At 50.9% G+C, this 19001-nt stretch overlaps 4 protein-coding genes across 6 annotated transcripts; 3 read left to right on the top strand and 1 right to left on the bottom strand.

Moving 5' to 3' along the window:
- Positions 1 to 100: 100 nt before the first annotated feature.
- On the bottom strand, positions 101 to 5463 carry LOC138208640 (serum response factor-like). 3 transcript variants are annotated; one of them, XM_069166698.1, is made up of 8 exons: positions 4185 to 5463; positions 3591 to 3860; positions 2926 to 3112; positions 2354 to 2518; positions 2140 to 2247; positions 1512 to 1703; positions 1347 to 1426; positions 101 to 1264 (listed from the first exon to the last, which is right to left on the bottom strand). In XM_069166698.1, the coding sequence occupies exons 1-8, from the start codon at positions 4635 to 4637 to the stop codon at positions 1184 to 1186; spliced, it is 1536 nt and encodes a 511-aa protein (XP_069022799.1). In that variant the 5' UTR covers positions 4638 to 5463; the 3' UTR covers positions 101 to 1183. The 3 variants fall into 3 exon arrangements, with proteins under 3 accessions (XP_069022799.1, XP_069022800.1, XP_069022801.1); XM_069166699.1 differs by lacking the exon at positions 2354 to 2518 and having other exon boundaries at positions 4185 to 5461; XM_069166700.1 differs by lacking the exons at positions 2140 to 2247; positions 2354 to 2518.
- A 2219-nt stretch (positions 5464 to 7682) lies between these two features.
- On the top strand, positions 7683 to 10431 carry opn6a (opsin 6, group member a). Its single transcript, XM_069166860.1, has 6 exons — positions 7683 to 7872; positions 8149 to 8354; positions 8489 to 8588; positions 8704 to 8808; positions 8889 to 9112; positions 9207 to 10431. Exons 1-6 carry the CDS (start codon positions 7755 to 7757, stop codon positions 9690 to 9692), a joined length of 1239 nt encoding a protein of 412 aa, XP_069022961.1. The 5' UTR covers positions 7683 to 7754; the 3' UTR covers positions 9693 to 10431.
- Positions 10432 to 10542: 111 nt separating this feature from the next.
- LOC138208756 (actin-binding protein WASF3-like) lies at positions 10543 to 16849 on the top strand. The gene is given in 12 exon segments (XM_069166858.1): positions 10543 to 10676; positions 12541 to 12679; positions 12817 to 12951; positions 13176 to 13329; positions 13402 to 13519; positions 13612 to 13656; positions 14023 to 14147; positions 14230 to 14484; positions 14563 to 14592; positions 14594 to 14694; positions 14797 to 15015; positions 15274 to 16849. Coding segments are annotated over 11 exon segments (1479 nt in total). The 5' UTR covers positions 10543 to 10676; positions 12541 to 12546; the 3' UTR covers positions 15438 to 16849.
- Positions 16850 to 16949: 100 nt separating this feature from the next.
- Positions 16950 to 18860, top strand: LOC138208757 (protein EOLA1). Its single transcript, XM_069166859.1, has 3 exons — positions 16950 to 17482; positions 17815 to 18075; positions 18156 to 18860. The coding sequence occupies exons 2-3, from the start codon at positions 17820 to 17822 to the stop codon at positions 18362 to 18364; spliced, it is 465 nt and encodes a 154-aa protein (XP_069022960.1). The 5' UTR covers positions 16950 to 17482; positions 17815 to 17819; the 3' UTR covers positions 18365 to 18860.
- Positions 18861 to 19001: the final 141 nt, after the last annotated feature.

The following is a 19001-nucleotide window of genomic DNA, read 5'->3' as shown; positions in this document are numbered from 1 at the left end:
TATTGTCTCGTTTGGTCTGAAATGACTCGAACTGTGACGTAATGCCGATAAATCTGACGCTCCGCGGAGAATGCACAGGAAATAAACAGGAACAATGATGTCAGATAGAAAAACAACTTTATTTGGGAAAATAAAAAGAAGCAGAGACTCAGGTTCACAACATGACGTCATGTTTTTTTGTTGTTTGATTGTGTGGTTGTTAATACAGTGTTGTTTTAAAAAAAGTTCAGGTTTGTCACTCCGAGACGTCCTCAGTGTCTTAACGTGTTCCTGTCGTCTCTCGGGTGGTTTGTGATCACATGTGAAACTCTGGTTCTGATCCCGTCACAGGTTTCTACCTGTTAAAAGAACTTTTCCTGACACATTCTGGTCTGGTTCTGTTAAATGAACTAGATCATCATATCTGCAGCTGTAGTCACAGGAACATTAAGCTCCATCATTTCCTCTCCGATTCACATACAGCAGTTTCCAGATGACTGAAAGTCCATGAACGCATCATCAGTTCTGCCAGACAGTTCGGAACCAACCAACTGGTTCAGAAAGTCCATGTTGATGTTTCACTGGTTTATTCAAACGTTTCACCTTCAACAGTTTTAAATACAGTTTATTATTTATCAGGACATCAAATCAACTAGAAATGTTTTTCCGATGAGTGAAAAGTTAATAATCTGATTGAAATGTAAAACACAAACAGATGAGTTCACATCTTCAAACCACACCACTCGTTTTGGCAGCTTTGATTTTGAAAGAACAGCACACAATTGAAGGTGTCCCAGTTCACAGTCAGTTCTTCCCTCTGATCACAATAAACCATCGTTATTGATCAGCAGTCCTGTCTTTTACTTTGAAAACTCCATGGACTTCCTGTTCTGTACCAACTGGAAAGATGTAGCTCATTAAAAAAAACAGCTGACAGTCTGTCCCTTTAAGATCGTCTGGCACTGTTTTTATCTCTCTCTCTCTCTCTCTCTCACTCTCTCTATCTCTATCTCACTCTGACTCTTTCTCACACACACACACACACACACACACACACACACACACACACACACAAGTGATACCTGGTCCAAGTGACATCATCCCTACACTGAGCTGTAGGATCAGGAGGGTTAGGTCGGTCAGGGTCAGTCTGGACTGGTGTCACTACATCTCCGTCTCTTCCTGTGTTCCAGTCATGTGACTCTCAGTCCTCTTTTGATTGGACGTCCAGACTGACAACCTGCAGCTCCGTCAAGTTGTTGCTGCTCTGCTGACTGATCACCATCTAAACAACAAACAAAAACAAACATCAACAGTCAGACCAGCGGCCACAGCAGGAACAGTAGAAGAAGAACTCTGAGTCGTACCGGGTGCAGCTGGACCGCAGAGACCGGGATCTGAGCCCCGACCGGAGGGAGTGAGGTGAGGAAGACCTGCGGAACGGCGGCTGAAAGCCCCGACAAACACTTGGTCACTAAACAAACACATCATTAGGCCATGATCAATAACAACAACGATCAACGGGGACGTACCAGGGTCATGTGACTGGGCGTGGCCTGTCTGGGGGAAGGTGTTGAGGACGGTGAGGCTGCCGTCGCCCAGCGATGGCGTCCGTGTGGCATACATCACAGTGTGGCCGCCAGGGTACATCATGTGACCCGCTACTGAAGAAGAGGAGGAAGAGGAGGAGGGAGAGGAGGAGACGATGGAGACAGGAAGACCGGCTGCAGAGACAGAGAGACAGGAAGCTGTTCAGCTCAACTGTCTCTTCACAATAAAAGCATATAAATCCCTTCACATTAAAAAAACTGTTCACCTTCGTTTCCTGTACTCCAGTAGAGAGTAGCCCCACCTCCTCCACAGGTAGAGCAGGTAGGGAGGCGGGCTACCGTCTACCTGTGGAGGAAGTGGGGCTACGCTGTACCTGTGGAGGAGGCGGGGTTATGTCCCTACCAGTTCTACCTGTGGAGGAGGCGGGGCTACGCTCTACCTGTGGAGGAGGCGGGGCTACACTCTACCTGTGGAGGAGGCGGGGCTACACTCTACCTGTAGAGGAGGCGGGGCTACACTCTACCTGTGGAGTAGGAGGGGCGAGGCTCTACCTGTGGAGGAGGAGGGGCTATGTCCCTACCGGTGGAGGAGGCGGGGCTATGTCGCTACCTGTGGAGGAGACGGAGCTGTGGATGTCAGAGCTGCTCTGGTTGGTGGTGGTCTGATGACTGCTGGGATGGACCTGGATGGTCTGCAGCGGCTGAGAGACTCCGCCTCCTGATGAACAGAGTGAAGAAGCTTCAGATCTGATCACACGCGCGCGCGCACACACACACACACACACACACTCAGGAGAGGGGGCGGGGCATGCCAGCGTGCTGACCTGACAGTGACACAGTTGCTGGGAGGCGGAGCATTGTAGTTGTCTGTGTGGACGGAATGTGCAGTGTGGAGGCGGAGCCTGGGGCCACAGGGCCCTGGATGGCCAGAGACTGACCCTGCAGCTGGCTGAGGGGGATGGTGTGGGTCCCCGGGGGTAGCGACGCACCTGCGGTTGAGGGGGAGGGGCCACAGACTGGTTAGACTGCTGGACCTGAGACCTGGGACCTGGACCTGAGACCTGAGACCTGAGATATGAACCTGACACCTAGGTCCTAGGAGCTGGGACCTGAGGACAGGCGTGCGTCCTTCAGGACAGACATCCACAGAGTCTCCTGAGGAGTTCTTGAACCGGTGGTTCTGGTACTGATGGACCCAAGATTCTGTTCTCATACAAAAGGTCTCTCAGGTCCTGAACCTGGTATTAGATCTCAGGTCTCTGAGGGTCCAAGGGGACTAGTTTAGGGACGTTCTGGGGACATATTGATGAATCTGAAGCAGCGGAGCAGACGAGACTCAACAGTCAAAAACAAGCAGCAGGTGATGGACAGGTGAGGGGAAGCTCCATCCACCTACCTGACATCAAGGTGAAACCTCCAGGAAGCATGACGCCTGCCGATGTCTTCAGGACCGTCCCGTTGGTGGACGAGGAGGGCGGCTGCCAGGAGGGGGCGCTGGTCTGCACTTGCAGGGACACCAAGGACGAAGAGGACGAGGAGGACTGTGTGGTACAAGGTACGCTAAAGACTGGCTTCATCAGATCCTGCAGGGACAGACAAAGGAGGGACGGAACTGAGTCAGGACAACCCAAACACCCGAGGCCACCTGACCAAGACCTGGGTCCTCCTAACTGACAGAGGCCCTCTGACGAAGCTAAATACTGCAGCTTCCCTTTAGGATCCATAAGGAACAGTGGATAAGCAGGTGTGAACCACCTCTGTTCAGGTACAGCTGCGTGACTGCTGCAGTTATTGATTGGAAATATTGATTAGAAACAGATGCGGGCTTCGACAGCTTCCATTGTTAGCGCCACCACCTGTTCATCTTAACTCCTAACACCGGACCGGAAACATATCTGTGGACTCAGCTGTCAGAGACAGGAAACAAACGCATAAAAAAAAAAAATTCAAATATTTGAATGACAAGTGATCAACAACTCAGGATGCAGGTCATGCGATCAGGGCTCGACAGACCTGTCGCCGCCCCCCTGTGGAGGCCTGCGGCTCTGACTGGGCTGTTACCTTGGTGCCCTCGGCGCAGCCGTCAGCCTCCGACACCTGATAGGTGAGGTCGGTCTCCTCAAAGCCCGTGGCGCTCATCCTCTGGTCGGAGGAGGGGTCGGACCGAGGCGGGGAGTCCGGGGAGTTCAGGCAGGTCTGGATCAGAGCCTTCCCCGTCTCAGACGTGATCATCGGCTGCAGCTTCCTGGTGGCGAAGGTGTACACGTGACCCGTCTCACTGGCAACCAGCAGGAGCACCTGCGTCCCTGTCAACGTGGACAACTCGTACGCCTGCAGGGGTGGGAGCGGGAGGGGTGTCAGTGTGTGATGTCACAGCCAGTGGACACAGGTGTGCTGGTTTAAAGACGAGAGCATCTTCCCTCCACCCTGACCCAGGTGAACCCCTCCCCCACCCACCTGAGACCAGAACCGGGCCCTGACCCACCTGAGGGATCCCTGTGAGTGACAGGTGAGGGTCTGACTGCTGAAGTGATGAAACACCTGTACAGGATGCTAACAGCTGGATAGCTCTGCAGTGACATTCATCATCTCAAAAACAAACAGCACGTGACCTCTGACTGTTTACCTGTCAGGTGGGTGTCCCTCTGCACTCACCTTCTTCATGATGCCGGTCTTCCTCTTGCTGAAGGTCGTGTAACGCCTCAGTTTGTTGTCGATAAACTCCATCTTGATCTTCACTCTGCCTCTGGTTTTCTTCCCGGGTTTCACGCCGGCCACCCCGGGGCTGACCCCGCTGTGACCCCCGGCCAGGCCACCGGAGCTGTGCGCTGACTGATGCCCGACCTCCCTCTCACTCCTCTCCCGCTTCACGCCTCTCCTGTCCCCGCCTGAACCTGCCGTGTCTTCATCATCACCGGAGTCCGAGTCCTGGTCGGAGCCGCTGTAAACCACCTCAGTGCAGTACTCCCGGTCCTCAAACTGGCCTCCATCGGTCTCGGAGGCTGTGTTCGGTCCCGGCCCGGCTGTGCTCACCGGGAGCCCGCTTCCGTTGCCCGCCCGCCCGGGTCCGGTTCTGGTGCCCATTCCTTCCCCGCTGCCTGCCAGCATTCCCCGCGGCGCCCCCAAACAGGCCTGGAAGCCTCCTGGCGGGACGAAGCTCTGTGCTAGCGGCGAGAGCAGCACCCTCCCTCCGGTGTTCGGAGCTCCCAGCCCGGGCGGAGTCGGCTAACTACGCCGCTAGCTGCGCGGCTAACTGGCTTAGAGCAGCTAACGCGGTTAGCGGTTACTTTAGCAACAAGTAGAGCCGTGTGTCCATCAGGAGAGCCGGTGAATCAGCGGGAGTTCCGGCGGGGCAGAAGCGGAACATCAGCAGAGAACTCAGAAACCATTTTGCCCTTTAAATCGATCCGGTTCGATCACAAATCACATTAAAGTTAGAAAGTTGTGTTTTCTACAGTAACCAGCGAGGCCCGGCCCCCTCAGATCACTCCGCTCCACATAAGGAAATGACGAGCTGCACCCTTACATATACATCCGCGTTGAAATATAGGCTAACAGTTTATACTCACTATATTTGCGCTCCTTCTATGAGACACGTCACTTTGGGTCGGACCTGTCACACGAGTGATTTTACAGGATTTGTTGCTGGAACAGTGTGAAGTTAATGAAGGATACCAAAGCCGACGTTTCTCTGGGCCATGCAGAGGGACTACTTTCCTCCATATAAAGAAACGCGTTTCCTTTTACGGCGCGGCCGCTCCTTATATGGTCAACAGCCCGCTCGCAGCATAACTCCAGCCTGAACAAACACGTGGGGAGAAGAAGTATGGAAGCCCGTTAATGACAGAGCTATCAGAGAGGAGTTTACAATGCTCCTCACTTCAACAGGTTTTTTTTGGCGGTCCATCTGAAAATAAATGCGTCATTAATTAAAAAAAATCAACTTCAAAAAGACGTGTTTGGGGGCGTGTCTGTTTGATTGACAGGTCTGTGGTGCAGTCAGGTTACAGCTATCGGTGGGCGGGACTTAGTATCTTCAGGTTTCCAATCAGATCAGTCAGATCCATCGCTGGCACCGCCCCAGCTCGTCCAAATATGGTCACTTCCTGCCCCAAACTAGCAAGATGGTGACGGACAAAATCTGAACTGGAGGCTTCATAACATTTTGAAGCTTCTGCTCATATTGAGGAGGTCGCTTGAATTTGCGTTAATTCTTGTGATAGCAGGAAATGTTTGTTTCGTGGCTCTCGGTGAAAACATTCTCCTACAAAAAAATACTGATTTAAAAAAAAGAAATAAAGACAGAAATCATAAACATGTTTTATTTTCTGTAAATCTGATCTCAGTCTTCATGTTCTGATGCTCTGCATTACAGGACACGCGTGTTCTGGAACGCTCTGCAACATGTTAGAAGAATGTCTGTCAGCAGAACACGGATCCAGAAACACACACATGAAACAGACGTGTTCACTGAATCAGTTCTGCCGCATGACACGCGTGTCCTCGTGCACGCGCATGGCATCACTGCAGAACTGACTGATGATGAAGATGAAGATGAAGAGGAACCTGAAATGTCAGTAGAGCTGACCGAATAGGAAGCCAACACAACACAGCTGCAGGTCTTCATTAGTTCTTCATCAAGTCTTCATCAATCATTGATCAGAACAGCAGAACATGTGTAGTTCCGTCCCGCTCCTCTTCATCCGTCCCGCTCCTCTTCACCTGATGATGTTCGACATTATAAAACTCTTGTGTGTTCATTCCTCCAGGTACATGCTGGTCCTTCACCTGCACATCTGCACACACCTGAGCTTCCTGACCCCCCCCCCCCCCATTTCCCTTCTCCCCCCTTCTCTTCCTCCTTACCCCCACCGCCCCTCCTGACGCACTCAGTAATCTGTGGGGTCAGAGGTCAAACAGGATTATCAGTCTGAACCAGGATCAGTGTTCTACTTCAGTCTGAAACTCACCTGATGACAAACATATACACGCACACAGAGACAGTGTTGTCACAGAGGGTCTGACTGGATACTGAATCTGACCTCCGATCAGGTCTGTGGAGCTCAGTTCGCTCGGTTAGCTAAGCTAACAGAAAGGTAATATCAGGTCAGTGAAATGGTTTTAAAACAGAAAACTATTTACTGACATTGTTCGTGAGATCTTTTGTGATAACAAGCTGGATGGTCCGTCTCCTCTTTAGCCTGGAGGATGCGGCGTCCATGATTTCCAAAAATAATCTAAAATTTTGATTCATGTTAAATGAGCTCGGGTCCAGAGAAGCCGGCGGTGTTTCTGGATCATGTTTATATCTTGTTTATTCTTTGCATGGTCGAGTTTTAACCTGCATGTGTGGATGCAGCGATGAACTGTGTTCACAGACGATGGTTTTCAGAAGTGTTCCTGAGCCCCTGCAGTGATTTCCACTCCAGAATTGTGTCTGTTTTTAATGCAGTGCTTCCTGAGGGCCTGAAGATCACCGACATTCAATATTGGTTTTCAGCCTTGTGCCTTTTTTCTCCAGATTCTCTGAATCTTTTAATGATATTATGAACTACAGATGATGAAATCCACAAATTCTTTGTCATTTTACGTTGAGGAACATTATTCTTAGATTGTTGCACTATTTGCCCACACAGTCTTTCACAGACTGATGAACCAGTCTTTTGTTGACCCTGTGTTGTTGCCATCAAATTCAAAATGCAAATATATTTTACATAAAACAATAACATTTCTCAGTTTCAACATTTGATATGTTGTCTTTGGGTCTATTTTCAATTAAATATGAGTTTATGTGATTAAATAAATCACATTCTGTTTTTATTTCCATTTTCCCAACTTCTTTGTAAACAGGGTTGTAGATTAGGAAATGTACTCCGTTAATCAGATGAAAGAGAAAACCAGCAGCACTGAAACAGTTTGAATCCTTTTACCTGATGAGACACTTTATTACATCATCTATCAATCAGCCAATCAGAGAAGTGTTTACCCTGTGACTTCTGACCCCTCCCTGCTGCTGCTGGTTCGATGCCAGTCGTCCTGCTGGTGATCTGAGAGCTGAATCAGGATCAGCTGCTATATTTACCTCAGATTAAAAGCAGTGACGGCGAGCAGCTCCAGAGAGACTGCACAGCGACATACATCACGGCGCATACTACACGGAGCATACTACACGGAGCATACTACACGGAGCATACTACACGGAGCATACTACACGGGACATACAACATGTCGTTGAGCGGGAGCCCACCCTGGAGGAACCACAGCTTCATCCTGGGGGGGGGGAGAGACCCCCCTCTGTCCGACCAGGGAGAGACCATCATAGGAGTGTATCTGCTGGTGCTGGGTGAGGACACACACACACGCACACACACACACACACACACACACACACACACACACACACACACACGTGTTGCAATCACACTGTTCTGGATTTATGAGGAACACATATGTTTACTTAAAGTGACTTCCTGTTTTTAATCATCATCTCAGAAATCATTTCAGACTTCCAGAGAGAGACAGTTCAGAAACTGCCTGAGAACCTGTCTGATTGGAAGTTTCCTTCAGTATCACAGTTGTAACATGTAGCTGACTGTTGTTGTCTGTGTCTCGGCTCCAGGCTGGTTGTCCTGGTTCGGAAACAGCATCGTCCTCTTCATCCTCTACAGACAGAGAGCCTCGCTGCAGCCAACCGACTACCTGACCTTCAACCTGGCCATCTCCGACGCCAGCATCTCCGTGTTTGGCTACTCCAGAGGCATCATCGAGATCTTCAATGTTTTCCAGGACAGCGGCTTCCTCATCTCCTCAATCTGGACCTGCCAGGTACTTACCCGAGACTCACCCGAGACTCACCTGAGACTCACCTGAGACTCACCCGAGAGTCACCCGAGACTCAGTTTTAAAGGACCGTGCTGGTTTGACAGACGCACCTGTAACGTGCGGTTTGTGTCCGGCAGGTGGACGGTTTCTTCACACTTGTGTTCGGCCTGAGTAGCATCAACACGCTGACGGTGATCAGCATCACCCGCTACATCAAAGGATGTCAACCCAGCAAAGGTGAGCACTTCCTGTTACCTGTCCTGGTCGACACATTTCATTCGTCAGGTGAACCAGAGGTTTAGCTGTTTGGCTGTGATTGATTTAAACTGCCGGCGTGTGTTCTGTGTTTCAGCGCGTCACATCAGCAGGACCAGCGTGTTCGTGTGTCTGCTGCTCATCTGGATCAACGCTGGGTTCTGGTCCGGAGCGCCGCTGCTCGGCTGGGGCAGCTACAAAGGCAGGAAACCCACGACACTGTGTTCTACTTCTGACCCCCGACCCTTGACCCCTGACCCCTGTGTGGTTCTCCCTCTGCAGATCGTGGGTACGGCACCTGTGAGATCGACTGGGCCAAAGCGAACTACTCGAGCGTTTACAGGTCCTACATCATCTCCATCTTCATCTTCAGCTTCTTCGTCCCGGTGCTCATCATGCTCTTCTGCTACGTGTCCATCATCAACACGGTGAAGAGAGGCAACGCGCTCTCGGCGGAGGGAGACCTGACCGACCGCCAGAGGAAGATCGAGAGAGACGTCACCATCGTGAGTGTTCCTTTGGGTCCGGAGTTCAGAACCTGCAGTTCTAGCTGCGTTCAGGATTTCATGAAACCTTTTGTTGTCCCACTGCCTCCTCCAGGTTTCCATAGTGATCTGCACGGCCTTCATCCTGGCCTGGTCTCCGTATGCCGTGGTGTCCATGTGGTCGGCCTGTGGCTTCCACGTTCCCAACCTCACCAGCATCTTCACTCGCCTCTTCGCCAAGTCCGCCAGTTTCTACAACCCGCTCATCTACTTCGGACTCAGCTCCAAGTTCCGCAAAGATGTGTCCGTCCTGCTGCCCTGCACCCGCGACGCCAAAGACTCCGTGAGGCTCAAACGTTTCAAGCCAAAGGCCGACGCCAACGGCCGTCCAGCCGCGGGAGGCGGACCCAAACTCAAAGTTCCTCTGAACCGGGCCGAGAATAAATACTCGCCCACGACCCATCCCCACCAGGCCCCGCCCCCAGACTCTGGGCTGGGAACCCCGCCCTGCACGCCGCCACCCGTCAACAAGGAGGTGTTCCATATCACCACGGCGCGACCCTCTGAGCCCGGTTCTGAGTACGAATGTGAGAGACTCTGATGTCTGGGAGAAAGACCTCCTTCAGTTCTGACCCGGTTTATCAGGACCGCCTGGTCCCCTTCACCTCCAGCTGTTCGACGATGTGAACTCAGCGCCTCTGCTGCAGCAGATCCTCTGAGTTTAAACCAAACAGCTGGACCAACACATCTGTAGAACAACGGTCCACTGACACCGGAACCGGACAACCTCGGATCAGAACAGTCAGACGCCATGCTCACAACCAGCAGCTGTCACACCAGAACCAGAACCAAAACCTGAGCCTAAACCAAAACCAAAACCTGAGCCCAAACCAGAACCAAAACCAGAACCATACTTAAAACCAGAACCAGAACCAAAACCATACTTAAAACCAGAACCAGAACCAAAACCAAAATCTGAACCAGAACCAGGAGCACCCCTGAGTAGTCTCCTGTCCGGAGCTCTGCAGGAAGCTGCAGCTGGACACACACCTGGACACACTCCTCCTCCTCTTCCTCCTCTTCCTCCTCCAGACTGACTACAGGTAAAGGGGGCGGGGCTGACAGGTAGGGAGCTCAGGGGACCTCTGATGGACATGAGGAGAACAGCAGGAAGACGACGGTTCGAAGCCGGACATCATCAGAGGGTTAAACATCCCATCATGAAATGAAATCCACTGAAATCTACTGAAATGATCCTTTTCATGTTCGTTTTTAATAAACTAAGATTTTCTATTTAAACTGATTCATTTTTATTATTGAAGTAACACACACACACACACACACACACACACACACACACACACACGCGTATCGGTCCGTGCTCTGCTTGACACAGACCGGGCGGACTTCCCCGACAGGAGCCGACAGCATCCGATAGGTTGCGCCGCAACCCCCTCCCCTCTCCGTCTCTTTCTCAGCATCCATTCCCGGTCGGAGGAGGATGAATCCGCCGCGCGCCGCTCTGTGACGGAGGAGCCTCAGCCAAAGGAACCGGACACCGGAGCGGAACCGTTGGCAGCCCGCGGTGAGTCTGATCGATCCGTTTGCTCTCATCGGTTTTTAACTGACGTGTTATCGACCAATCAGCGCAGTGATCGATCCGCGGTCCGTGACGGTCACAGAAACTAATCACTGACCTGTCAGTCACCGGACCGGCGATGACGTCATCAGCCCACTTCTCGTAGATCGATCGACCAGCTGACCAGGTGCATGAACACACACAGACACACACACACACATTATATCGTGAAGTAATTTGCACAAAATTATAAAACAGTGTGTCTGTCTGTGTGTCTGATTACCTGTGTGAAACATGACGTCATGTCCCTCAGGTTTCAGCCCGGTAACAGTCTTCAGTGTTCTGATTGACACGTCCGAGGTTCATTTCCGGGTTCACCAGCCGGGGGCGCTCACTGAGGAGACGTTCAAACACAGACTATTAAAACTGTTCATAGTCTCATTAAAGTGCAGTACCACTGAGGACCACTAGGGGCTGTCTCCAACAGACTCCCACTGAAAAAGCATCAAGTTCTCTCCTGAAATACAAAGTCAGTAAATGTTTTCCACAAGTCATCATGGTGTCATGAGATAAATTCCCTCCTTCTGATCAGTGTTCTGGTCCTTCTGGAAATAATTCATCATTCATTACATATGAGGACTCGGATATGTCTGGAGGCCGGGCTGGTTGATTCACAGGTCTGTGGTGACATCAGGTTTCAGGTGTAAGTGGGCGGGGAATAGTTTCTAAATATGGTCACTATGTCAAATGTCAGTGATGAGATCAGACAGGAAGTGTAATACCAAGCTGTAAACAACAAACATACAGAAAACGTAAACAATGTGGGAGGAGACAGAGTACAACGAACAGTAATACCTGGTGGCCTCTGAGTGGCACCGCCTGCTGGACCGCCTGAGTCACTGCAGGGTGTCGGAGTCCTCAGCACCATTACAGTAACATGATGTGATGCAGGGCCTCCCACTCTGTCTCCTAGCAACAGTAACCATGGTGCTTTATGTGGGCAGCAGCGCATGATGTGAAGTGCTGGCTGTGTTGCCATGACGATGCCCTCTCAGATGGCAGTGTTTGAGTGAACACTGTGCACAGAGATGAAGCCATCAGTAACGAGCTGCGATGGACCGATGAAGCTCAGGGCAGCGGCTGGGAGCTCCAGCTGAGAGTGGGATCACAGCAGCACCCGGTGGACGTCAGAGGAAGGGTGTAAGTCCTCCTCACCCTCACCTAGAAACGACAGGGGCGGAGTCAGGTGACTTCCTGTCACAGTCCATCAGGTGCGACCTCACACACCTTCAGGTTGTCGTGGTGACGTCTGTCAGCCGAGCGCAGCTCTGATGGAGGAGTTTAAAAGTCCAGGTTCCTCTGGAGGTTCGTCACGGTCTTCAACCTGTTGCTGATCGGGTCACATGACCACTTGAAGCCCCGCCCCGAGCTGACCTCGCCTCCCTGAAGTCTTTACAGCACTATGTTTCGTTAGCTTCGCTAAGAAGCTGCTCTCTGCAGTGACTGGTTTGTTCTGAAATTATTTTATTTGTTGCCGTGACAGTTGCACTCAGAGAACTGGAGTTACACCCAGTAACCACAGGATGTAGAGGTCCAGAACTGTGTGCTGTTGTTATAATATTAAATAGTGATGTCGTTGTTGTAGCCGCATCACATGATCACATCCATCATCATCATTATTATTATTATTATTAATATCCTCCATTATTTTAGTCCAACACCATCCACCCAACACCTCCAGAGCTCAGCTCTGATTTCCAGTCACTGTCCAGCAGGTGGCGCTGAATCCGACGCTCTCAGTGATGAAGTGTGATGTTGTTGTTGATCTTCGTCACGTGTTTGTCTGATCAGCTGATCGTGTCCTCTGCAGGTCATCATGCCCTTGGTGAAGCGGATCATTGAACCCAGGTACCTGTGCCGCGGCGCTCTGCCTGATGGGGTCACTAGTGAGCTGGAGTGTGTCACCAACAGCACGCTGGCTGCTGTCATCAAGCAGCTGGGAGGCCTGAGTGAGTGGTTACTGTGGTAGAACAGGACCCCTCGCAAGTTCAGTCGGGGTTACCATGGATACCAGTGTTAACTAGTAAGGGGCAGCTCAGGTGTGGGGTCCTGATAAACACCTGTCTGTTGTTTCCTGCGGCCGCAGGTCGCCACGCAGAGGACATCTTTGGAGAGCTGTTCACGGAGGCCAACACCTTCTACCTGAGGATGAGCAGCCTGCAGGAGAGGGTGGAGGTGTTGGCCGTCAAGGTCACACAGCTGGACTCCACTGTGGAGGAAGGTGGGGGTCAGCACACAGTCCTGTAACACCTCCACGCAACACCTCCACCCACGTCCTCCTCTTCCTCCTGCTCTTCCTCCTCCTGCTCCTCGTCTTCCTCTTCCTCCTCATCCTCCTACTGCTCCTCTTCCTCTTCCGTCTGCTCCTCTTCCTGCTCCTCTTCCTGTTCCTCTTCCTCCTCCTCCTCCTCCTCCTCCTGGGTACCAGCTCTGTTTCTTCTTCAGTGTCTCTTCAGGACATCAACATGAGGAAGGCGTTTAGGAGCAGTACCATCCAGGACCAGCAGGTGGTGTCCAGGAGCTCCATCCTCAACCCGGTTCTGGAGATGTACCACCGCTGCGACAAACCGCCTCCCCTCAACATCCTGACGCCCTACAGGTCAGTTCAAGCCCCGCCCTCTTGCACACCCTCTGACAAACAAACAGGTGAATCATCATTTTGTGTCTGCAGGGACGATAAGAAGGACGGCCTGAAGTTCTACACCGACCCGTCTTACTTCTTCAGCCTGTGGAAGGAAAAGATGCTGCAGGCCACCGAGAACAAACGCAAAGAGAAGAGACGGCAGAAGGTTTGTCTGTCCGTCCGTCTCACGGTTTGTCTTCTGCAGGACAGTCTGTGGTGCAGCTGTGAAAAGGCTCGTTGTTTGTTTGTTTGTTTCAGGAACAGAAGCATGTGGAGGAGTCGTCGGGGCGGGAGGTGAAGAAGGTGAGTGTCTCCGGAGGGGGGGGGGGGGGTTGTGGTAGACTCATGTGGTTCAGAGGGACCGAGTCTACGGGTTAGGGGTTAGTCTACAGGTGGTCCAGAGCTGGAAGTTTGAGATGGGTTCCACTGCAGGAAGTCTGGACTCCTTAGAGAGGAAGTTCTGAACCGGATCCTCCTGGACGGCTTCCCTGGAGGTTTTTGGAGACCCAGAACTCCTGGGATCCTGGACCGGTGAGACGCTCCTGTAGAACCCGCCATAGTCCTGGTTTGGGATGTGGTCTGGGTTATGGGTCCAGATGGTCCCGGCCTCTTTGGGCTCCGGTTTTATTTAGAGGTTACGCTCAGTGTTGTGTTTGTTCCTCCGTGAAGGTTCGGAAAGCTCGTAACAGGCGTCAGGAGTGGAACCTGATGGCCTACGACAAGGAGCTCCGCCCGGACGCCCGACTGACGCCGTCACCGTACCACACGTCCGACGGCTCCATGTCACCTGATAGGTAAACATACCTGCTCATCACGATTCATCACACAACACAGAACCGGACTCACCCCCCCCCCCCACCCCCACCACCCCTTCAGGTCAGATGACGCCTCCAGCCCCCACCACCCTGAAGCCCATGATGGAAAGGACCATGTCACCGTGGCGACCAGTGGGAGTGGTCAGACTCAGTCCTTGGACCGCGCCCTCCGACCAACGTCTGCAGTTGCTGCGGCAACCGCTCGACAGCACTCTTTGGGCCGCAACCAGCCGCATCATCATCACCACCCGCCGCCGCCGCTCGCCGGCTCAGCCAATCAGAACGGAGCACGCACCAACGCTGCCAAGGAGCCCAGGTACTCACACACACATGATGCAACTCAGCTGATCAGGTGATCGTCGTGTTTAATCGTCCGTCCTCGTCTCTCCTTCAGTGACCATCAGATCCCTCCGGCCCCCCCGCCGCCCCCCCCCTCTCATGCCGTCAGCAGGACCGATGGTGTTCACCAACAGCTCTGCCCACAGTGCTGCCATGGCAACACCGCTGCACCCTGCTGGGGCTCCTGGTAACCAAAGCAACAGACATGTTGGTTCTCGTATTTTTAGTTTTGACCGGGATCCAAACAAAAGCTGATAAAATGTCTCTGTGCGTTTCTTTTTGTCTGTAGGGGGCGCTGCTGCACTCTCTCGCCCCTACAGCCCCTCCCCTCCCCCGCCCCCTCCAGCTAACTATGTCCCCTCCCCCTCACGCCCCGGAGGCCAGGCCCCACCCTCTACAGTGGCCGCGCCCCCTGTGCCTCCCGTGACGGACGGCAGGAAGCCTTCCGGTGGACCGAATGTGCCGATAAACGACGCCCGCAGCGACCTGCTGGCCGCCATCCGCAGAGGTCAGCGGGGTCACCGTTAGCTCACAGCTCAGTGTTGGCCAGCATGCTAATTGTTCGTAATAGTCTGAACTGTTTGTTTTGTGATCTTCGTAATGTAGTTAACAGAAGTGTCAGAATTAGCTCCATAGATAACCTGGTATAGCGTAGCCTTCTACTGCTACAAAGGAAAAGATTGCTGTGAGCACATCGCCGCCCTTCGAACACACGTCTCGTGAATCTGATCATGTTTGTTGAGGTTCTGGTCTCTCCGGTCTGCAGGGATCCAGCTGAGGAAGGTTCAGGAGCAGCGGGAGCAGGAGGAGGCCAAGAAACGAGAGCCCGCAGGAAATGATGTCGCCACCATCCTGTCGCGACGCATTGCTGTGGAGTACAGCGAATCAGAGGAGGACTCTGAGCCCGAGGACCAGGAGTGGTCCGACTGAGGAGGCTTCAGCACAAAGACAGAACCCGGACCAGAACCTGGACCACACCTGAAGACCGAAACCTGCAATGAAGACGGGACATAAAACCACCAGAGAGGAAACACCAACCACTCTGCAACAACGACAAATATAACAGCAACAACAGCAACAAAAACAACAACAACAACAACAAATATAACAGCAACAACAACCATAACAACAGCAGCAACAAATATAACAGCAACAACAACCATAACAACAGCAGCAACAAACGAATATAACAACAGCAGCAAAAACAACAACAACAACAAATATAACAGCAACAACAACCATAACAGCAGCAACAAACAAATATAACAACAACAACAACAGCAGCAACAACTGCAATAACAATAACAACAACAAGAGTAGCAGTGCGTGAAATATTCAGATTATGTCAAAGTAGTTTTTAACGTTAATTATATTCTGTATTGATTACTTGATTATTTTCAACTTGCGAGTGAGGACAAGTCTGAGGACACGTCTGAGGACACGCGAGTCTGAAGTGAGACGTATTGACATGTCATCGCGTTTCCACGTATATGAAACTCAGCAGACAAACGGTCCTCCAGAGGGTGAGTCCTCCTGTTCCAATGAGTCCATAATGTGTCCTGTAGCGCCCCCCTCAGGACAAACTGCGGCTGCAATGAATAGTGCTGCCGGTAGAGGGCACTAAATCCGCATCATCAGTTCACGTGTTTGTCGTGATATGTCGATGAGCTCAGTAAATGTTCGGTGTTTTAGCTGCAGGTTGACCAGCAGGTGACGCTCAGTCTGTCTGTAAACTGACAAGACATAAAACTGTCCATGTGATCAAGCTCCGCCCCTCGCTGTTTCCTGTTGTGCTTCTGCTGCGTGTCATGTGACTCCAGTTCAGCTGTTGTGTCCTCGTTTTTATTTTATTTATTTGTTTTTGTTGAATTTTTATATTTCCGCTTGATTATTTTGATCTTTTATTAAATATCAGACATTTCATTCATATTTTTTTATAAATTTATTTTCTTTTTGTCTTTATATTCTAACTTTAGTTTATTTCTTCGACGTGAACTGTGATTCAGTGTTCATCAGCTGCCACGGTAACCAGAGAGGAGCTTTAGTTTCATTAACGCTGATTAAATATGACTGAAGTGCCGTTTGGTTTCCCACGATTCATCTTGTTCCGCAGTATCAAACACGGAGTGATGAAGTCATAGGAACAAGATTACATCATCCAGGAAACAGCTCATTTGTTTTCCATCTGCTGATGTCACCACTGCCAATGATGATCTAACCATTTAGACGGGAGCAGAGTACTTCCTGTCCTGTGCCCGCCGTGATTGGCTGTAGATGTTTTTGGTTTGGCTGTGCTGTGACCTGCATGTTGAACCTGTGAAATAAAACAACAGGTTTGTCGACTCGTGATGTTTTCAGTCGGAGCTGCACGCCGAGCTTCACTGTTAAAAAAAAGAAAAGATTTTAGTTTTCAGTTCTGTGTGTTTATAGAGAACTGCTGAACGTTCACATTCGTCGCCTCAATAAACTTCAACATGGGGAACATCAAATAAAAGCAGCATCAGTATTTACAGCCTGAGGAGGCTCATCAGGCCTGTTTTATCTTCAGTACATAAAAGCGACTGACGTCAGCTTTCAGGTTTTCATTCTCCTAAATTAAAACTCGATTTTGTTTTAAGGCACAAAATTAACAGGAGAACAAATATTGATGATATAATTTATAATTAGAAAACCAATAACGGGAGTGAAACAATTCAATTAGAAATTCATTGAAATATTTGTTCATCACAGTTTTAAAATGTTTCAGGTTGTAGTTTGTTATTTTTTTAAATTTTTTTATTGTTCTGCTTTCAGTTGAAATTTTTATCTTTTTGTTTCAAACTTGATTCGACATCTGGATCTCCATGGTAACCGGAGTACCGTGTCGAACCTGAGGAGTGCAAGCAGAGTCGATAATATCCACCGAAGAAGAAGAGAAGCGGAAGCGACTGAAAGCAGCGCAGCCTGGAGTTTGTTCAAAGTCCGGAAGACTTCCGGTCTGTTCGCTTTAAATAACCGATATTTACCGTCACGTTGAGCCTTTACTCTTCGATTTAGCGGTACAGATTAAGGAGCTGCAAACAAACGATTTCCCGCTGTGCAGCCTCTCATCCTGGACGGAAGGCGCTTTGTGCCAAATTTCATTTAAGAATGATGGAAATGAACGTTTCCTAGTTTGTCAGCTTTTAAGTTTGAGTCTCGCGGAGATGAAGCGGTTGTTTTAAGGCGGAATAAATATATCGGCTCCATCCGGCGGCGAAATAACGACGTAACAACTTCCTCAATTAGTTTGATTTGCAGACTAACCGGGGGTGCGTTTGATTTACAGAGACTATGGTGCAGGTGTGGTGCCTGTCGTTCCGGCAGCCGTTCGCCGGTCTGGTTCTGGACGGGGTGAAGACGGTGGAGAGCCGCTGGAGGCCCGTGCTGGCCCCCCTGGAGAACCAAACCCTGGCGATCCACATCGCCTGGCGGGACTGGGAGGGCGAGGAGTGGAGGGCGGTGCTGAGCGGCCCGCTGGGGATGAACCGGGATCAGATAGAAGCGCTCCTGGAGTCCGGGGAGCGGTTCGGCCGCGGCGTGGTGGCAGGTGAAATGAAGCGTCCCTGTCTCTCTGTGGGGATCACCAGGTGTCCATGAAGGCGTCACCTGTCTCTAAATCTCTTTCAGGATTGGTGGATGTGGGCCGGACCTGGCTCTGCCCCGCGTCCCTGCAGGAGGAGGAGCTACGTTGCCTGGAGCGGTCGGCCGCTCTGATTGGCCTGCAGGAGAAACACTTGACTCACCTGTCCAACCCTCGCTGGCTGAAGGAGCCGCTAAGCGCCCGCGGAGCCCGAGACCTCTGGACCGTGGAGGTCCCTGCAGAGCTGTTACCGTGACGACCGTGTCTGTGAAGACACCTCCTGAACATCAGCTGCTGCTGAAGCCACGTTTCCCTGGTTACCAGCTGACGACTGTGTGAAGGTCGATATCAGACCGAAGACCTCCGTCCTGTGAGGCGGAGACCAAACACAGCGCTCAGTAACATCGCCATGGTAACTGATGCTGCCAACTTCACCTGGTCTGAATTCTGCAGCAAAGACCGGAGCTCCGAAGTCTCGTACTCGTTTTATTTGTTGTATTTATATGACAGGAAGATAATTTACTCTTTAAACACGTCATGAGAATTTGAGAACGCGTTAATGACATACATGATTAAGAGTCACGTGATGAACTCTTCTGATCGGGATCATGTGAAGGTCGAATTGTTTGCCGAATACATTTTGGATGTACTTGTTTCTGTTCATGTTTGTATTTGTGCTGCTGACTCGTCAGTTTTCTGCAATCGTCATGGAAATAAAGTGAGAAAATCCTCACCTGCTGGTGAAAAAAAAACTTTATTCTCCCAAACAACAAAACATTGAACATAACATTAACACAAAAACATCCCAGAACAAACAGGGACTGGCTACAACCAGGAGGAGGCCCCCCCCCCTCTCTTATAGGGAGGCCAACGCTCACAACATAAACAACGGA

This window comes from Embiotoca jacksoni, unplaced genomic scaffold (assembly GCF_022577435.1).
Source record: "Embiotoca jacksoni isolate LCO1_2020_lvr unplaced genomic scaffold, fEmbJac1.0.p SCAF_4, whole genome shotgun sequence".
NCBI lineage: Eukaryota > Metazoa > Chordata > Actinopteri > Embiotocidae > Embiotoca > Embiotoca jacksoni.
The sequence above is the reverse complement of the archived record's forward strand: the minus strand, read 5'-3'. Positions and strand labels throughout refer to the sequence as shown.

What these genes read in the sequence shown, in the direction of transcription:
- LOC138208640 (XM_069166698.1), bottom strand. Translation starts at nt 4,637, where the DNA reads ATGCTGGCAGGCAGCGGGGAAGGAATGGGCACCAGAACCGGACCCGGG. An exon ending in AGCAACTGTGTCACTGTCAG is followed by an intron (nt 2,248 to 2,353) that starts GTCAGCACGCTG and finishes TCTGTTCATCAG; the next exon opens with GAGGCGGAGTCTCTCAGCCG. An exon ending in CTGCGGTCCAGCTGCACCCG is followed by an intron (nt 1,265 to 1,346) that starts GTACGACTCAGA and finishes TTTGTTGTTTAG; the next exon opens with ATGGTGATCAGTCAGCAGAG.
- opn6a (XM_069166860.1), top strand. Translation starts at nt 7,755, where the DNA reads ATGTCGTTGAGCGGGAGCCCACCCTGGAGGAACCACAGCTTCATCCTG. An exon ending in AGTGTATCTGCTGGTGCTGG is followed by an intron (nt 7,873 to 8,148) that starts GTGAGGACACAC and finishes TCTCGGCTCCAG; the next exon opens with GCTGGTTGTCCTGGTTCGGA. An exon ending in AGGATGTCAACCCAGCAAAG is followed by an intron (nt 8,589 to 8,703) that starts GTGAGCACTTCC and finishes TCTGTGTTTCAG; the next exon opens with CGCGTCACATCAGCAGGACC.
- LOC138208757 (XM_069166859.1), top strand. Translation starts at nt 17,820, where the DNA reads ATGGTGCAGGTGTGGTGCCTGTCGTTCCGGCAGCCGTTCGCCGGTCTG. An exon ending in CGGCCGCGGCGTGGTGGCAG is followed by an intron (nt 18,076 to 18,155) that starts GTGAAATGAAGC and finishes AATCTCTTTCAG; the next exon opens with GATTGGTGGATGTGGGCCGG.